Here is a 14,797-nt window from a genome sequence, read left to right as displayed (position 1 = left end):
TTTTCTTCCCTCCTAAAGCAAATCCCACAAGCTTAGTCAGTCAATTCTCACCTACCCCTGGCCCAAGTAACCACTAATGTATTTTCTGCCTTTATAAATTTGCACATACTGGATATTTTAAATAAATAGAATCATACAATATGTAGTCTTCTGTGACTAACTTTTTTCACTTAGCATAATATTTTCAGGGTTCATTCCTGTCGTACCATGTATTAGTATTTCATTTCTTTTTGTGGCTGAGTAATATTCTCTTGTGAGTTTACCTCATTTTGTTTCTCCGTTGTTCAGTTGATGGACATTTGGGTAATGCTGCTCTGAACATTTGTGTGTGAGTTTTTGTGTGCATGTGTGTTTTCATTTCTCTTCATTATATACCTAGGAATGGGATCACTGAGTCCATACGGTACCTCTATGTTTAATGTTTTAAGAAACTGCCAGACTGTTTTCCAAAGCAGCTATACCATTCTACGTTCCCATCAGCACTGTATGGGAGTTCCAATTTCTCTATATCCTCGTCACCAATACTTTTTATTGTTTTTTTTTCTTTTTTTTTAAATTATAGCTATCCTGGTGGCTTGAAGTGCTATCTCATTATGATTTTGATTTACATTTCTCTGATGGCTAATGACATTGAGCATCTTTTTGTTTGTTTATTAACCATTTATATATTTTCTTTGGAGTGATGTATATTTAAATCTTTTGTTCATTTTTAGATTTGGTTGTCTTTTTTTTTATGAGTTATAAGAGTTCTTTACGTATTCTAGATACAAGTCCTTTATCAGATCTATGATTTGCAAATATTTTCTCCTGTTTTGTGGATTGCCTTTTCGTTTTCTTCATGGTATCATTTGAAGCCCAAAGGTTTTTAATTTTGATGTTGTAGCTGGGGGTCTTATTCATATTACATGATTGTGTTTTGGTAAGGCTGTGGAGAACTTTCCTGTCTTTGAAATGAGTAGAGGTCTCAAAGTAGGTAGAAGTACAAGTAGGGTCTCCCCACTTGTGGCTTGTCTTTTCCTAGCTACTGTTACGTCTCCCTACCTTCTTCCTTGTGTAGTCTGTCTTGTGGCTATGATGGCTACACTATGGGGCAGGCCTGTCTTGGCCTTGAGCCTCCAGGAATGGCAGAAGCTAGCACGGTGTCAGCATTTTATTAAGGGATCACTGTTTTCATGATGTTAGTAGATACTATGAATCTCATCTTACACCTCATTTCCCCACTGGGTCTCTTTTGCAATTTGAGCACTGTTTCTGATTGCTGAATGATTCCTTGACTGATGCCCCTCCATTTGGAGGAGCCACTTCTCTTCCACTGTTTTCTACTTCATTGCTGGTTCACAGTTCTCTACCTAGAGCTTCATGCCATTGGGACCTTGTATATCAGTGTGCCTCAGGCTTCAGAATTTCATGGATCATTATTCCAAAAAATGTTGGGGTCTAATGCACGGTCATTAAGTTTTAATTTTGTTTAGTAAGGACATTTTGCAACATAACTGTGCCATCATGACAGGAAATGACTGGGAGTACAAAATACATAAAATTAAATAATTTATCTTAGTGAAGAGTCAATACATTGTTCTTATTTTTCTCATTTTGCTGTCCACCACTGAAAAATATGTTATGGTCTGTGGATTCATGTTTGGGAACCACATAGTACGTAGTATAAGTCTTTATTTGAAAAGTAGAACCTTCACTTAATCAGGTATTCGCTATGTGTGATGCCAGATACCAATTTTATACCGATTTTTTCCCTAACTTGAGTAACATTTTCAGTTTTTATGTTTAGACACATCTTCCTGTATTTTGTATGTCTCTGTTTGATATTTGAGTAGCTCTCTCATAACACCGATGGGGAAAAAAAGAAATTCTTTAGTTATCTGTTAGTATAAATATGAATTGACCTTTAAGAGATTTTTAAAAAATCATTATTTAAAAAGTAGAATGGCTTCTATTTACAAATACAATGTGTAATTTCTGGATTATGTATGTATATTCTAGATTGGGAGTACTACATAAATTCTATCGATTCTGTCTCATCTAAATTACAATGTCAAATAGATATTAGGGCTTTATCATAAGATAGTTATGGGCTGTCACACTGGCACATTAGTTATAATAATTGGGCAATAAAGAAGCCATAGGAATAGTTAATATTCCGGACGTTTTGATGAGATTGTAGTTTTACCTTCTTATTTATGGTAATAAAATCTTGTTAACTGACGCAGCTGGCAAGCTCTTTTGCTTTCCTTTTCTACTTTCCAGGTTGGTTTATCAATCTCTTTAGGAATTATGAACTGATAGCTACATAATATACAATAAAACTTACATTCCAAGATTTTTTTTTTTTGTCTTTTTCGTGACCGGCTGCACCGCGCTCAGCCAGGGAGCGCACCAGCCATCCCTATATAGGATCCGAACCCATGGCAGGAGCGCTGCTGTGCTCCCAGCGCCGCACTCTCCCGAGTGCACCACGGGGTCGGCCCCCAAGATTTTTTTTTTATACTTGCATATGGCATATACATTGAATGCATTCAGCAAATATTTGCTGATCATTTTTCTAAGTGCTTCTAAATATACAATGATGTGTAAGGTGGTGCATAGCCTGAAAGAGTAATAATGGAGAAGGAAGGTAAATGTCTCTATATAAATAAATAAATGTGATTCACCTTTATTGAGCTACGTATTAGTATGTGAACCACATGTGGTACATTCCTTAAGAGAGAGAGAAAATACTATAAAAGTTCACAGGAGGAAAGGATGATTCCAGACCTGGGTGATTAGTGAAGCTTTAAGGCTCAGTGGCAGAGGAATTACTTTGCATCCATGACATAAAGCTCTGAGCTATCTCTAAATATACATCTACATTCTAGAACTGTAGTGAGAGGTAGGCAGCTGAGTGCACTGACGTGGAAATCAACTTTTGTTCTAGGCCCAGCTGCCTTGCAACCTCATTTTGTGTCTTTGAGTGTACAAAATCGATGTAATAATATGTGTCCAACATATCTCACTACGAGAGATGAGATAATGTGGATGCCTGAGCTGCTCCCTGTAGTGAAAGTCGGATTGCTTGGCAGGTGTGTATTTTTTTTCAGGCAACTTTGGCCATGCATTTGAATGTAAGTAAGCATAGACTTCTATTACTAAAAGGTTTAGTATCCTTTACCAAAGTGCCCAATTTATTGCTAGAAAATAGCATATTCTGTATAACATCTGAACTGTTATCTGAAAAAATTGCCTGAATTCCTTGGAGAAGCTGCCTATGTGAATACAGACTAGTAGTATTGTAATCACTGAAGTATGTTAAAAAGGAAACAAATGTTGATTGAATTGCTACTGCTAGTTTCGGGACTTTACAATTGGTTTTTAAATTCTTACGTCATTTCTATTTTACAGCAGAGGAAATAGGCTTACGTAAGTTTTAAAAAGTCGCTTATATCATAACAACTGTTTGAAATAAAATGTTGAAATTGAATGTTTATGCTATTTACGTTGTAGTATGCTACTTTGTCTTAATGGGTTTTTTTGCAGGTCAGCATAAACTGTATATCTCTCTGTGTGTGTATGTGTTTGTATAAATGTTATTTATTTGTTTATTTTGCCATTAGGTTACTCCTAGAACTGCTGGAGCTACTATTTGACAAGTTTAATGCTGTAGCTACTGCACACTCTATGGTCCTGGGATACCTGCAGGACACTGTTGTGGCCCCACTGACTCAGCAGGAAGATGTCAAATTGTACGATATGGCGGATGTGTGGGTGAAGATCCAAGATGTTCTGCAGGTAAGGGCTTTTTCAAAGGGTGTCATCTTGATTCAGAATACAATTTAGAGCAACCAAAAAACCTAGCCACCGAAAATATTACCTTAAGAATCATAAACAGGGTGAGAAAATAATGCTTCCATTTAAAGGTGATGCTGCAATGTTATTAATTTCTACTGTCTTCAGAAGACTTTTCAACGAACCTTTTTTGCCAGGCTTTGAAATTAGAAGCAGATTCTCAATGTGTAGCAATCAAGGAGCTACCGTATCTGGCTTTCTCTTGTAATGTACTTTACTTCACTGGAATTAGTTATATATCAGGGTAATAAATATTAAAATGTCCTTAAGCACTATTTTATAAATACCTATGTAGCTTAATTTTATTGACTATTTCCTTACAGCCAACTTTTGCATATGGTGGGTTAAATGACAGGTGAAGAGTTTATTTTGAAAGATGAGAATAAATCTGTCAGGTATAAATGTATCATTTTGATTGATTTGTTGAAGAGAAATGATACAGTAGTGTCATTTTGTATCTTTTGTATGATGACACTGAGATGGTTTTTAGAAATTTTCTGTCCATGTGACAGCAAAATATATTTGATTTTGCCATATGAAAATTAGAAATACAATTCAGAGTTATCTGAAGCAAGTTTGACATAACTAAATAGAAGTGACTTGGTTAGACAGTACCTACTAATATGAAAAAAATTAAGTATATGTAGGGAATAGAAAATATAACTATTTAGGAGTGAAATTACTTGCAGGGCAAATAATAGTCTTTACAGGAAAAAATGAATCATTAAGATAAATTGTAGTCATTTTTGAAAATCTAGGCACACTCCTGGTGGATTGAATGATTGATTCGTGGTTGTTCAATCATTAGAAAATTTTTTGGTATAGTGTATGTTCTTTATTGATGGTTCAGTAGAAATAATATGGGTTGAAACTGCATCCTCTGAGTTCTTTTCACCACTATGTCAATTACCATGTAATTGTAGTAGGTGCCTAAATATTTGTGTATTGAATACAATATCTTTATGGGTTGGAGGCTGGTTATTTAACATTTTGTGTCTTGGTTTGCTAATCTGTCATATGGAAATAATATGTGCCTTTCATGTCACATGTTTATTTTATGAATGAAATAAGGTAATAGATTTTAAAGCTATTTCAAAAACAGAATTAGGGACTTCTAGTTCTGGCTATGATGAAGTTACTTTTTGCTGTAAGCAACTATAAGACTGGGTGGACTAAGGTAGTCAGCACAGTCAGCTGAGAGAAGAGAACATATGAGGTGAGTTCTACATTCATCTCTGCATCCTCCTTTGGGCACTTTCCAAACTATGCCATAGGGCAGTGAAGCCTAAACAGACAGCAGCAGACTCTCTAAGCGGAGGAAGCAGAGATCAGAGTTCAGGGACGTCAAGGCAGTTGGAATATGTGGGTTAGGCTATTGGAGGGAAGGAAATTGCATGGAGTAGGAGCCCCAGAAAATTAAAAAAAGAATGCCATTGATTTCTTTGTTCAGGCTTAGCAGAAAGCAGTGACTGTGGTATTGTGAGCTGAATGGAGTTTCCAGAAGTTGCAAAATGCTTGTAAACTTTGGGATTGGACTAATCAGTGTGGGGAGAGCATGCTGAACATCCTGTGCTTTCAGGTCATGCCTTAGGAATAGGGCTACTGTAGATCTCTCATAACAAAGCCCCAAACCAAGTCTCTACGGTATCTGCTTGATCCTCTTGTAAATTAACTTCCTGACAGAACAAAACTTTCTCTGAAGTATGACAACATGATCCAGATTCTCAATAATGAAGCATCCACAATGTCTAGCATGCAATTATGATACTTGTGAAAAAGCTGGAAAATAAGACTCATAGCCAGGCTAAGAAGGTTGATAGAAATTAATATGTGAAATGAAAAATTCACCAGATGGGTTTAGCAGTGGATTTCATATTGGAGAAGAAAGGATCAGTGAACTTGAAGATAGATCAGTTTAAATCATCCAAACCAAAGCACGGGAGAAACAGACTGAAAAGAAAAATGAATGAAGCCATAATATCCTGTAGGACAATATCATGTAGTCTAACAGTTGTGTGGCTGCAGGTACAGAAGGAGAGGGACAGAGAGTTGGGACGGAAAAATATCAGAAGAAATAATGCCCCAAATTTCCAGATTTGTTTTTGTTGCAAAATATAAACCCACAGATCTAAGAAGTGCAACAAATCCCAAGCAAGATTGACACAAGGGAAACTAACACCCAGACACATCATAATCAGGTTGCTGAAAACCAAAGAAAAAAATCTTAAAAATAGCCAGAGGAAAAAAGACACATTGCTTTACAGGGAAACAGTGATAAAAATTATTATTGACTTCTCATCAGAAACAATGCGAGCCAAAAATCAATGAATGTATATTGAAAGCACTGGAAGAACAAAATACAGTCAATTTAGAAATTTATATTAATTGAAACTATCCTTTGAAGTGGATAGAGGCATTTTCCAATAAACTAAAGCTGTAAGAATAGGTCAACACTGGACCTGCAATTCAAGAAATGTTATAGAAAGTTTTTCAAGCTGAAGCAAAATGATACCAGATGGTATCTCAAATGAACAGGGGAAAAAAAAAAAAAAAAATGAAGAGGGCCAGAAATGGTGAGTATGTGGAGAAAAATAAAATACTTTTTTCTTATTTCTTAATTTTTAAATATTTCTGGTTAAATCAAAACCTATAATAATGTATGTGAATTTTTATAAAATATATGACAGTAATTATGCAAAGGATGGGAGCAGAGTAAGTGAAACTGTGCTCTTGTGAGTTTCTTCCATCATACATGAAGAGGTACAAGGTTTAGGGTGGACTATGATAAGTTAAGGATGCATATTTTCATACCTAGACTAAACATTAAAATTGTAGATGTATGGCTGTAAACACACCAGTAGGGAGGATAAAATTGAACAGTGATTAAATATTTGATTAATTCAAAAGAAAGCAGGAAATGAAGAACAAAGAAGAAAGAAGAAAGAAAAGATAAAGAACAAAGCAAAGGTGGGACAAATAGAACCCAAATGCAGATGTTGGACGTATACCATTTTTTGGACAGTGGCATTTTTAAAAAGTATGTCCCCCCACCCACTTTAATACAAATTTCTCATTTTGGGTTTAAAAGACATGCTTTAAATATAAAGATATAGATAAGAATGGAAAGAGATTTACAATGAAATACTAATAAAAATAACTAATATTACGTAAATAGATGTTATTAGAATATATAATATTTTCAGATGGAATTATTTGTATCATAGTAATTATGACATTTAAAACTCAGTACATCAAGCTGTAGAAAGTATGTTATGGACTATGTAATCCTCTGTCAAGTATATAAAATACTTTCTGAATAAGTTCTTATGATTCCTTTTTTTTTTTTTTTTTTTGGTAAAGAAATGAAATTTATTGCTTACAGTTTCAGAGGCTGGAAAATCCAAGTCCACGGAACACATTTGGTGAGGGTCTTCTTTGGTAGTGGCTTTACAGCAATGAGGGAGTCTCACATGGCGGAGCAGAGAGAGAGACTCACGTGCTCTCCTTTTAAAGCCCCTGTTTTTATGATCTCTGAGTTTTGGCTAACTTGGGCTAAGGATCTGTATTCAAAAAAACTTTAAAATCTATTGGGATCATATTATAATGTTCTCATGAAGAATTAATTATGGTTATGAACAAAGTAAGGTATCATGCCTTCCTTAACTCTACTTATTTTGGAATTGTCAAATGTATATAATTCCTACATTTTTGAAAACAAACCCCATTATTTTATATTAAAAATGACTATAATAAACTAGGCCACTTAAGTTACATCAGACGTTAGCTGAAATGTAGAAATCATTAAAAATATGTGTTTTTGGCTTATTAGATGAGTTATACCTTTCATACATATGGTTTAAATAAGTGTTTTGGGGATCCTACTTCAAGTTATGTAATGAGTTGTTTAAACAGCTTTATTGAGATATAATTTATGTGTCATAATGTTCACCAATTTAGAGATTTCAATAGCTTTTAGTGTATTTATGGAGTTGTGCAACCATCACCATAATATAATTTGAAAATACTTCATCACCCTAAAGAGAAACCTTGTGTTCATTAACAGTTACTCCCGATTTTCCACTTCCTTTTCTCACAGACCTGGGCTACTACGTACTAATTTACTTTTTGTTAATGACTTATTTTTATCGTTGATCTATGGTCTTCATTCTTTTAGTTTTTTTACAATATGGATCACTGGAAATTTTACAGCATAAGAGAAAGTAGACAAAATGTATTTAAGACACCAAAGAGGTATTTATTTTGTGTTGTATGTGACTTTTAGTCCCCAAATCAGTTATGTGTTTGGCAGTACTATTGCTGTTTCATGTTAATGCATACATATACCAATGGCATAAAACTGAAACTGATTTAATAATAAAAGGTGAGAGGTCTAACATAGAAATAACATTTTATTTCACATATTTTGTTTAATTGGTTTGATGTCAAGACATGATAATGTTCTTTCCCTTTTTCTTGTCTTTCTCTTCATTTTTCTCCACCTTGTAGCTGTCTACTTTTCCACCCTTATCTTTTTTTTTTTCTTAAACATGTTTTGGAAGAATGACCATAACTCATGACTTGAGTTAATCTATTGTTAATTGTTTCTTAACTATCTATTTTACTCATCTTTATTGTTAATTCATAGATTTGAGAATAAAATATTTTTGAACAAGAAGTTCATCCAAATATTTTAAATTGTTATTGCTATACAATAAAAATTACTATATAACTTTTAAATTGTTTTTAGTTTCCTGTCTTTTCCAGTTCCTTTAAAATTCTTTCTGGTTACACAGTATTGAATAATATTAGGCTACACACCCATCAATAAAGTGCATATCTGATGACACAGTTACACCTATGAACTAATGTTGCTAAATGTAAGAACAGTAGTTGACATAATGAGTGATATAACCATCCTGAGACATGTTGAATGGACCAAGAAAGGTTTTTGAAGTTGATGATAAGTTGATCCTTGGAGGAATTCATAGAGGTATAGGGAATGAGGAATGGCTCTCCAGATAGGTGGAAAGGATAATGAGATAATATTGATAAGTGGCACAAAAGGAATGAATGGACAAGGATGTTCAGAGATAGTGCTGAAGGCTTATTTTAGGGACTAGAAGATAAGCTTGGATAGGTAGATTTGGGGAAAGCCTTTTAGTGTCATGTAAGTGGTTGCGATTTATCTCTAGAGTAATAGTTTCTGAAGCTGGCTGCATATTACATTTACCTGGGGATTGATTCTTAGTCCCATCCCACATCTTCTGAATGAGAAACATGATGGATAAGGACTAGATTCTGTGTTTTTTTTAGCTCCTAAGGTGATTCTGTTTAGAATCTTGTACTTGGGAATTATTGCTTTGGGACAGTAATTGTCAAAGTATGTTTCCTGGACCAGCAGCATCAGCATTACTTGGGAACATATTAAAAATGCAAGTTTTTAATCCCCACCTTAGACCTTCTGAATCAGAAATCCTGAGGGCGGGGCCCTACAGTCTGTTTTAACAAGCCCTTCCGATAATTCTTATGCATGCAGGAGTTTGAGAATCTTTGCTTTAGGCAATATTGGACCATTGGGGATTTGATTGGGGTTTGATGAGATGAAGGATTTTAATATGGTAGCAGTGAAAAGGACTGAGTGGAGAGGCTAGAGACTAAGGCAGGCAAGCTGTTTTGTAGGCTACCAGAGAGTCTGTGGGTTGTATTACTTGAGGTATTGTCTAATAGGGGAATAAATAAGATAGGCTTTGACAGCGGTTGGTAAAGGAATACAAAGGAGGGAGAAAAAGATTTGTAAATCTTTTGAGAGTCTTTTAGAAAATCTGTAGAATGATACATACAGTCATCCTGTCATCCTGGTTTCCAATATAACAGATATTTTGATGATGGTTTAGTGTTGAATTATTGGGACCAATTTTGTGCTAGGTACACGTGGATAAAGATGAACTAGTCAGAGAGCTAGTTCACTCTGGTGAAGTGAGGGGGAGCCTGCAATAATATGTATTTTTCCATTAAAATCCGTGTTAGTGATCTTGTAAGAGTAGTAACACAGGAGAGCCTTGGCTAGGAAATACTTAATGTAGGGTTTAAGACAGTAGATTTTTGGTTTAAGTTTTCATGTAGGGTTTTATGCAAAGGGACAATTTAGTTTTCATGTACTTGTTGGAGGAGTGTTCTTTAGGTTAGAAATCATTCCTGAAGAACAAAATAATTGAGAACAGTAGATGCTGCAGTTAAGCATGTAACAGTGTGACTAAAGGCGATGGGATGATGTGATGAATGGAGTTATGAGTGTTTACAGTTCAGATTTCAGTGTTTTTTGAATGGAAAATGTTTCTTGCCGAAAAGTTGAAATTTTATTTTATATATTAAATCTTGGAAAAGAAATAATTTTTGATCTTTTGGAGACTTCAGCAATTTTTCTCCACTGGCACCGGGGCTTTCTGGCAGGCAGAACCCATCCTTTAGTTGGAAGGCTCATTTGTCTCAGCATGTTTGTGTCTGGAGACAGTGAGGAGACAAGGCTTATAGCTATCATAGTCGAAGGGTGTCATAGTTTTCTCCTGGTGTCAACCCTGTGACCACACACTGTTGCACTCCTTTTTCAGTTTTACACTCTTTTTGAAACTGTGATAATAGAAATACATGTTTTTGCCCTTCTGAGTGGCAGCAGCCCCTTCTAAAATGTCACCTACTTGGTGATGTGTCTGTCATACTGTTGGCTGTACATTTTCAAGTGTATAAGACTGAGATATACTAGAAACACAAAATATTCATTTCTTATTGACTCCTACATAGAAGAAGAAATAAGAGGATCACTTTGAAAAAACCCATCCTCCAGATGTTATGATTGTTAAAAAATCTAATTTTTTCATATCTTATTTCAAAACCGAAATGTCCATTCGGCCATTGTTGGCTTAAACGTGTAACCTGTTGGTGTGCTAAGTGGTGCCTAGTGATGGAGGCAGTGGGTTCTGATTACACTGTTTACCACTAATGGTGACACCCAGAGCATGTCACATCATCTTTTTAGTGCCTTGATTTCTTTTTATGGAGACTATGGAGTCAATGTAAAATCATTTTACTTTTGTTAACTGCCACAAAAATGTTTAAATAGTAATAAAATTAACCTCATGCAGAGAGAACTTGAAGTTTGCTTTTAGGTAAGAAAATCCACAGAATTATTGGTACTGATCCATGACCTGGAGGGCATTTTCATGGAGACAGATGCAATTTCTATTTTGAATCCCGGTCTGAAACTAGGTTATTCTTAGGTTTTATTGCATTTGATATTTTGGTTAGCTGAGGATTCCATACCTTAAAGTAAAACTAGTATTTTTCAGTGTTTCAGGTCAGATGACTTGCGAGAATATTCTTGCAGAAATAGTTTTTCTTCATTTCTCAGCCTTTAAAACTTTTGATAGCCTATATTTTGGGTGCCATTGTATAGTCACGTTGTCGGCCAGCCCATTGAGTCTCCTAAAAGGTGCTTGTTTATAAAAGTTTTGTTCTGTCTTGTCAATGGAAAGTATGCTGCTCAAGGAACAGAATTTAATTAACAGTTTAAAGTTAAATTAAAAGTCTTCCTTTAAATTGGAGTCAGTTTCTGTAGCACCAGGACTCTCCCTGTGTTATTTAGTGTCCACTACTAGTTTTTATTTTTTTGGCGGCTGGCCATTATGGGGATCGAACCCTGGACCTTGGCATTACTACTAATTCTTCAAGCAGGAACTGATGGACAGCCGAGGAGTTCCATCTGGCTCCCAGTGCAGATGTGGTAGATGACCAAGTCAGAGTGCTATGGTGAAGTCTGATGCCTAGTTAACTCTGGTGTAAATGTCATGGATATCTTAATACACTGGGCCAAACTTTAGAAAATAGTAGTTTGGCAGAGGATACCCTGGAATAGGTAGATTTGGTGGCAAGCCTGCTCTCCTTAAATTCCTAGATATTCAGGATGGATCTACCTGGGCCTGAGTATGTCTTGGTCTAGAGGATCCAATGGTAGAAATGGCAGGTCTTCCTTCCAGCCCACCACATCCAAAGCTTATCTCTGTCTGGTTTTGTCTGAGATTTTAGAGGATGAACCGTTAAAAGCCAAGTGCCTGTCAGACTCATGCTGCTATTGCTGCTTTAAATGTGCTTATCACAATTGGGTGCACTTGGGCCAAAGCAAGGGAATTGCTAGGAACCAAGGCCATGATAAGTGGTGATGATTAGTAGTAGTAGGTGAAATAGTGTGTTGCAGAAAGTATCATTATATGATTTGAGTGAAATTAAAGCAACTGACAGGACCTTCACTGACATTGCTTCTGCCTACCTGAGAAGATTTTAGAGCAACAATAATTATATTGGTAACCTTTGTTTTTCTTGTGTGTTTTTAAATTGTGTTTTTCTTAAAGTTTTTGTGATTGTGGAAGCAATGCATATGTCTAAATTCTTTACTATAGTGATAGTTCTTTTGGTTTGATTATCTGTTTGTGCATGCCAAATTATTCAGAAACAGTGTGCCTTAAAACAACTACCACCTTATTTTGCAGTGTTGTGCATCAGGAATTCCTGAAGGCTTGGCTGTACAGTGTTTCTACTTTTTACATGGCATTGGCTGGGATCACTCACTTGGCTGCTTCAGCTGCAGTGTGGACTGGGCTAGAAGGTCCAAGGAGATTTCACTATGTGTCTGGCCCCTTTGTGCTTCTCCGTGGGGCTTCTCTGTCTCTCCCTATGACCTTGCAGCAGGGTGGTCTCAGAGTAGTTGAACTTCTTACATGATAGCTGGCTCCAAGTAGGGAGCGTTTTAAAAGGTGAAGGCTGGATATCTTTTAAGGCTTGGCCTTGAATATTACATGTTATCACATCTACCACATTCTTTTGGTCAAAGGGCAGCTCAGATTCAAGTCGACCGACAATAGGGTCCATTTAAGAGGGAAGAGTGGCAAAGAATTTGCAGATATCTTTATTCCACCACAATATTGTGGGGTTTGTAAGTTTCTTGTATAGATCCACTAGAGTCAGACACTGGCATGAGGTTTATTTGTTGTTGGATCTTTGTCACAAGATTAAAGTTAACATTTTATTCTGTCTACTGTTCTTAATTTGTTAGAGAATATTTAAGTGATTACCAGGCTCAGAAAATTTTACCAGTTTGATCATATTAGACCATTCAAAATGCATTTAGGAAAATACGTGTTTCACAAAATTTTTTTGTTCAAGTGACTTTATGAAAATTCTCACAGTCATTACACTTTGTCATTTTAGACTCAAGTACTGAAATGATTTCTTATGTCATATTAATCCCTTTGATCTTTCTGTTGTTGCTATTTGTCATATTGTCTCCCATTTGAGAGCCGGAGAAACTGAGATAATGAGTTTTAAATCATGTTTTTAGCACTACTCAACTGTAGAACTCATCTTGCTCTAGCTTTCTTTTTAAAAATGTTAAATCATTGATTTACAAGCCTACTTTGTAGGCTTGGTTTATATTTTGGCATCTTGACATTTAAGAGAATCTGTGATACTTTTTTTTTTTTTTTAGTCGTTTTTTCGTGACCGGCACTCAGCTAGTGAGTACACCGGTCAGTCCTATATAGGATCCGAACCCGCGGCGGGAGCGTCGCTGCGCTGCCAGCGCAGCACTCTACCAAGTGCGCCACGGGCTCGGCCCATGTGATACTTTTTTAGTTGATTCATTTACTTGAAATGATATTAGTTCATGTATTTTTTAAATAAATTCTTTGTGTTGAGGAATATGTCTCACCAGGCATTTCACTGTGTTTGTGTGTATAGAAGTATATTTACACCTATACACACATATATGTATGATTGTTTTAACATTGTGAAGATTCAGGATTTCAAGTTTATTTATTAAATTTTTTACACTGACAGATAAAATTGTATTTATCATATGGATTTCAAGTTTAAAAGAACAGAAGTCACTGCATAGAGATTTGGCTTTTCCTGTTCAAAAATGCCAAAGAGTTTGATAAATGCACTAAGATTGGTTTATAGGGTGAAGGAAATTAAGGCTATTTCTTTTTTGTTTTTGGCTATAGCTTCAGATTAGATTATCTGAATATTCTGAACATTTAGAAGACACAGCTATTCCAGTGGTCACTGGGCCTCCCTCCATCCCTCTTTATTTACCTCTCTGGGACCAATGATCACTGGAGTATTTCCTTCCCTTTCTCCCCTCCCTCCCTCTCTCCGTCCCTCCCTCCCTCTCTCCCTCTCACTGTCCCTCCCTCCCCTTCCTCCCTTAATTTGCACTGCTTGTATTCTTGTTCTGGGGTAAATGTTGACATATAGAAAGGAGTAATATTATTGATACTTGCGTCATAATATGAGTATGCAAAGGTTAATTTAAAAATTGAGTGGAAGTTAAATTTCAAGATGTTACTACTGTTTTATGTTCTTGACTTTAAATCTTCTGAGGTGAAAGGTGATGTAGAAGCTGCTGTTGTTGTATTTCTTTTAATCTTAACTTATAAAGCCTCTGTATTAGTCCTTCTCTGTTGCTTATAACTGAATACCTGACACTGGGTAATTTATAAGGAAATGAAATTTATTTCTTAAAGTTTGTAGGCTGGGAAGTCCAGTGTCGAGGGAATATATCTCGTGAGGACCACCTTCTTGGTGGTGACTCTCTACAGTGATGCATGGTGTCACGTGGGCTGAGAAGAGAGCTAACCTTTTCATTCACTGTCCTTAGAGAGCCATCAGAAAGAACCACACCTGTGATAACTCATTACTTCATGAATGGATTGATTCATTTACAAAGGAACAGTCCTTATGATACAGTCACCTCTCAAAGGCCCCATCTTTCAAATAACAATTGTATTTCCTACCCTCTTAACACTATTACAGTGGAGATCAAGTTCCCAATACATGAACTTTTGGGGGACACATTTGACCCATAGCAAGAAGAGTTTTTCTGAGAAGCTCTGCCATACTAGGCAGTACA

General features: G+C 35.9%; 1 protein-coding gene across 2 annotated transcripts in view; it reads left to right on the top strand.

Annotated features, from left to right (window-relative positions):
• EXOC4 (exocyst complex component 4) overlaps window positions 1-14,797 on the top strand; it is a 791,906-nt gene that overhangs the window by 103,339 nt on the left and 673,770 nt on the right. For both annotated transcript variants that reach the window (XM_063100340.1, XM_063100341.1), the window contains exon 7: window positions 3,606-3,780. In XM_063100340.1, the coding sequence (XP_062956410.1) occupies window positions 3,606-3,780 (175 nt within the window). The remainder of the gene's footprint in view (window positions 1-3,605; window positions 3,781-14,797) is intronic.

This window comes from Cynocephalus volans, chromosome 6 (genome assembly GCF_027409185.1).
Source record: "Cynocephalus volans isolate mCynVol1 chromosome 6, mCynVol1.pri, whole genome shotgun sequence".
NCBI classification, from domain to species: Eukaryota; Metazoa; Chordata; class Mammalia; order Dermoptera; family Cynocephalidae; genus Cynocephalus; species Cynocephalus volans.
The sequence above is the reverse complement of the archived record's forward strand: the minus strand, read 5'-3'. Positions and strand labels throughout refer to the sequence as shown.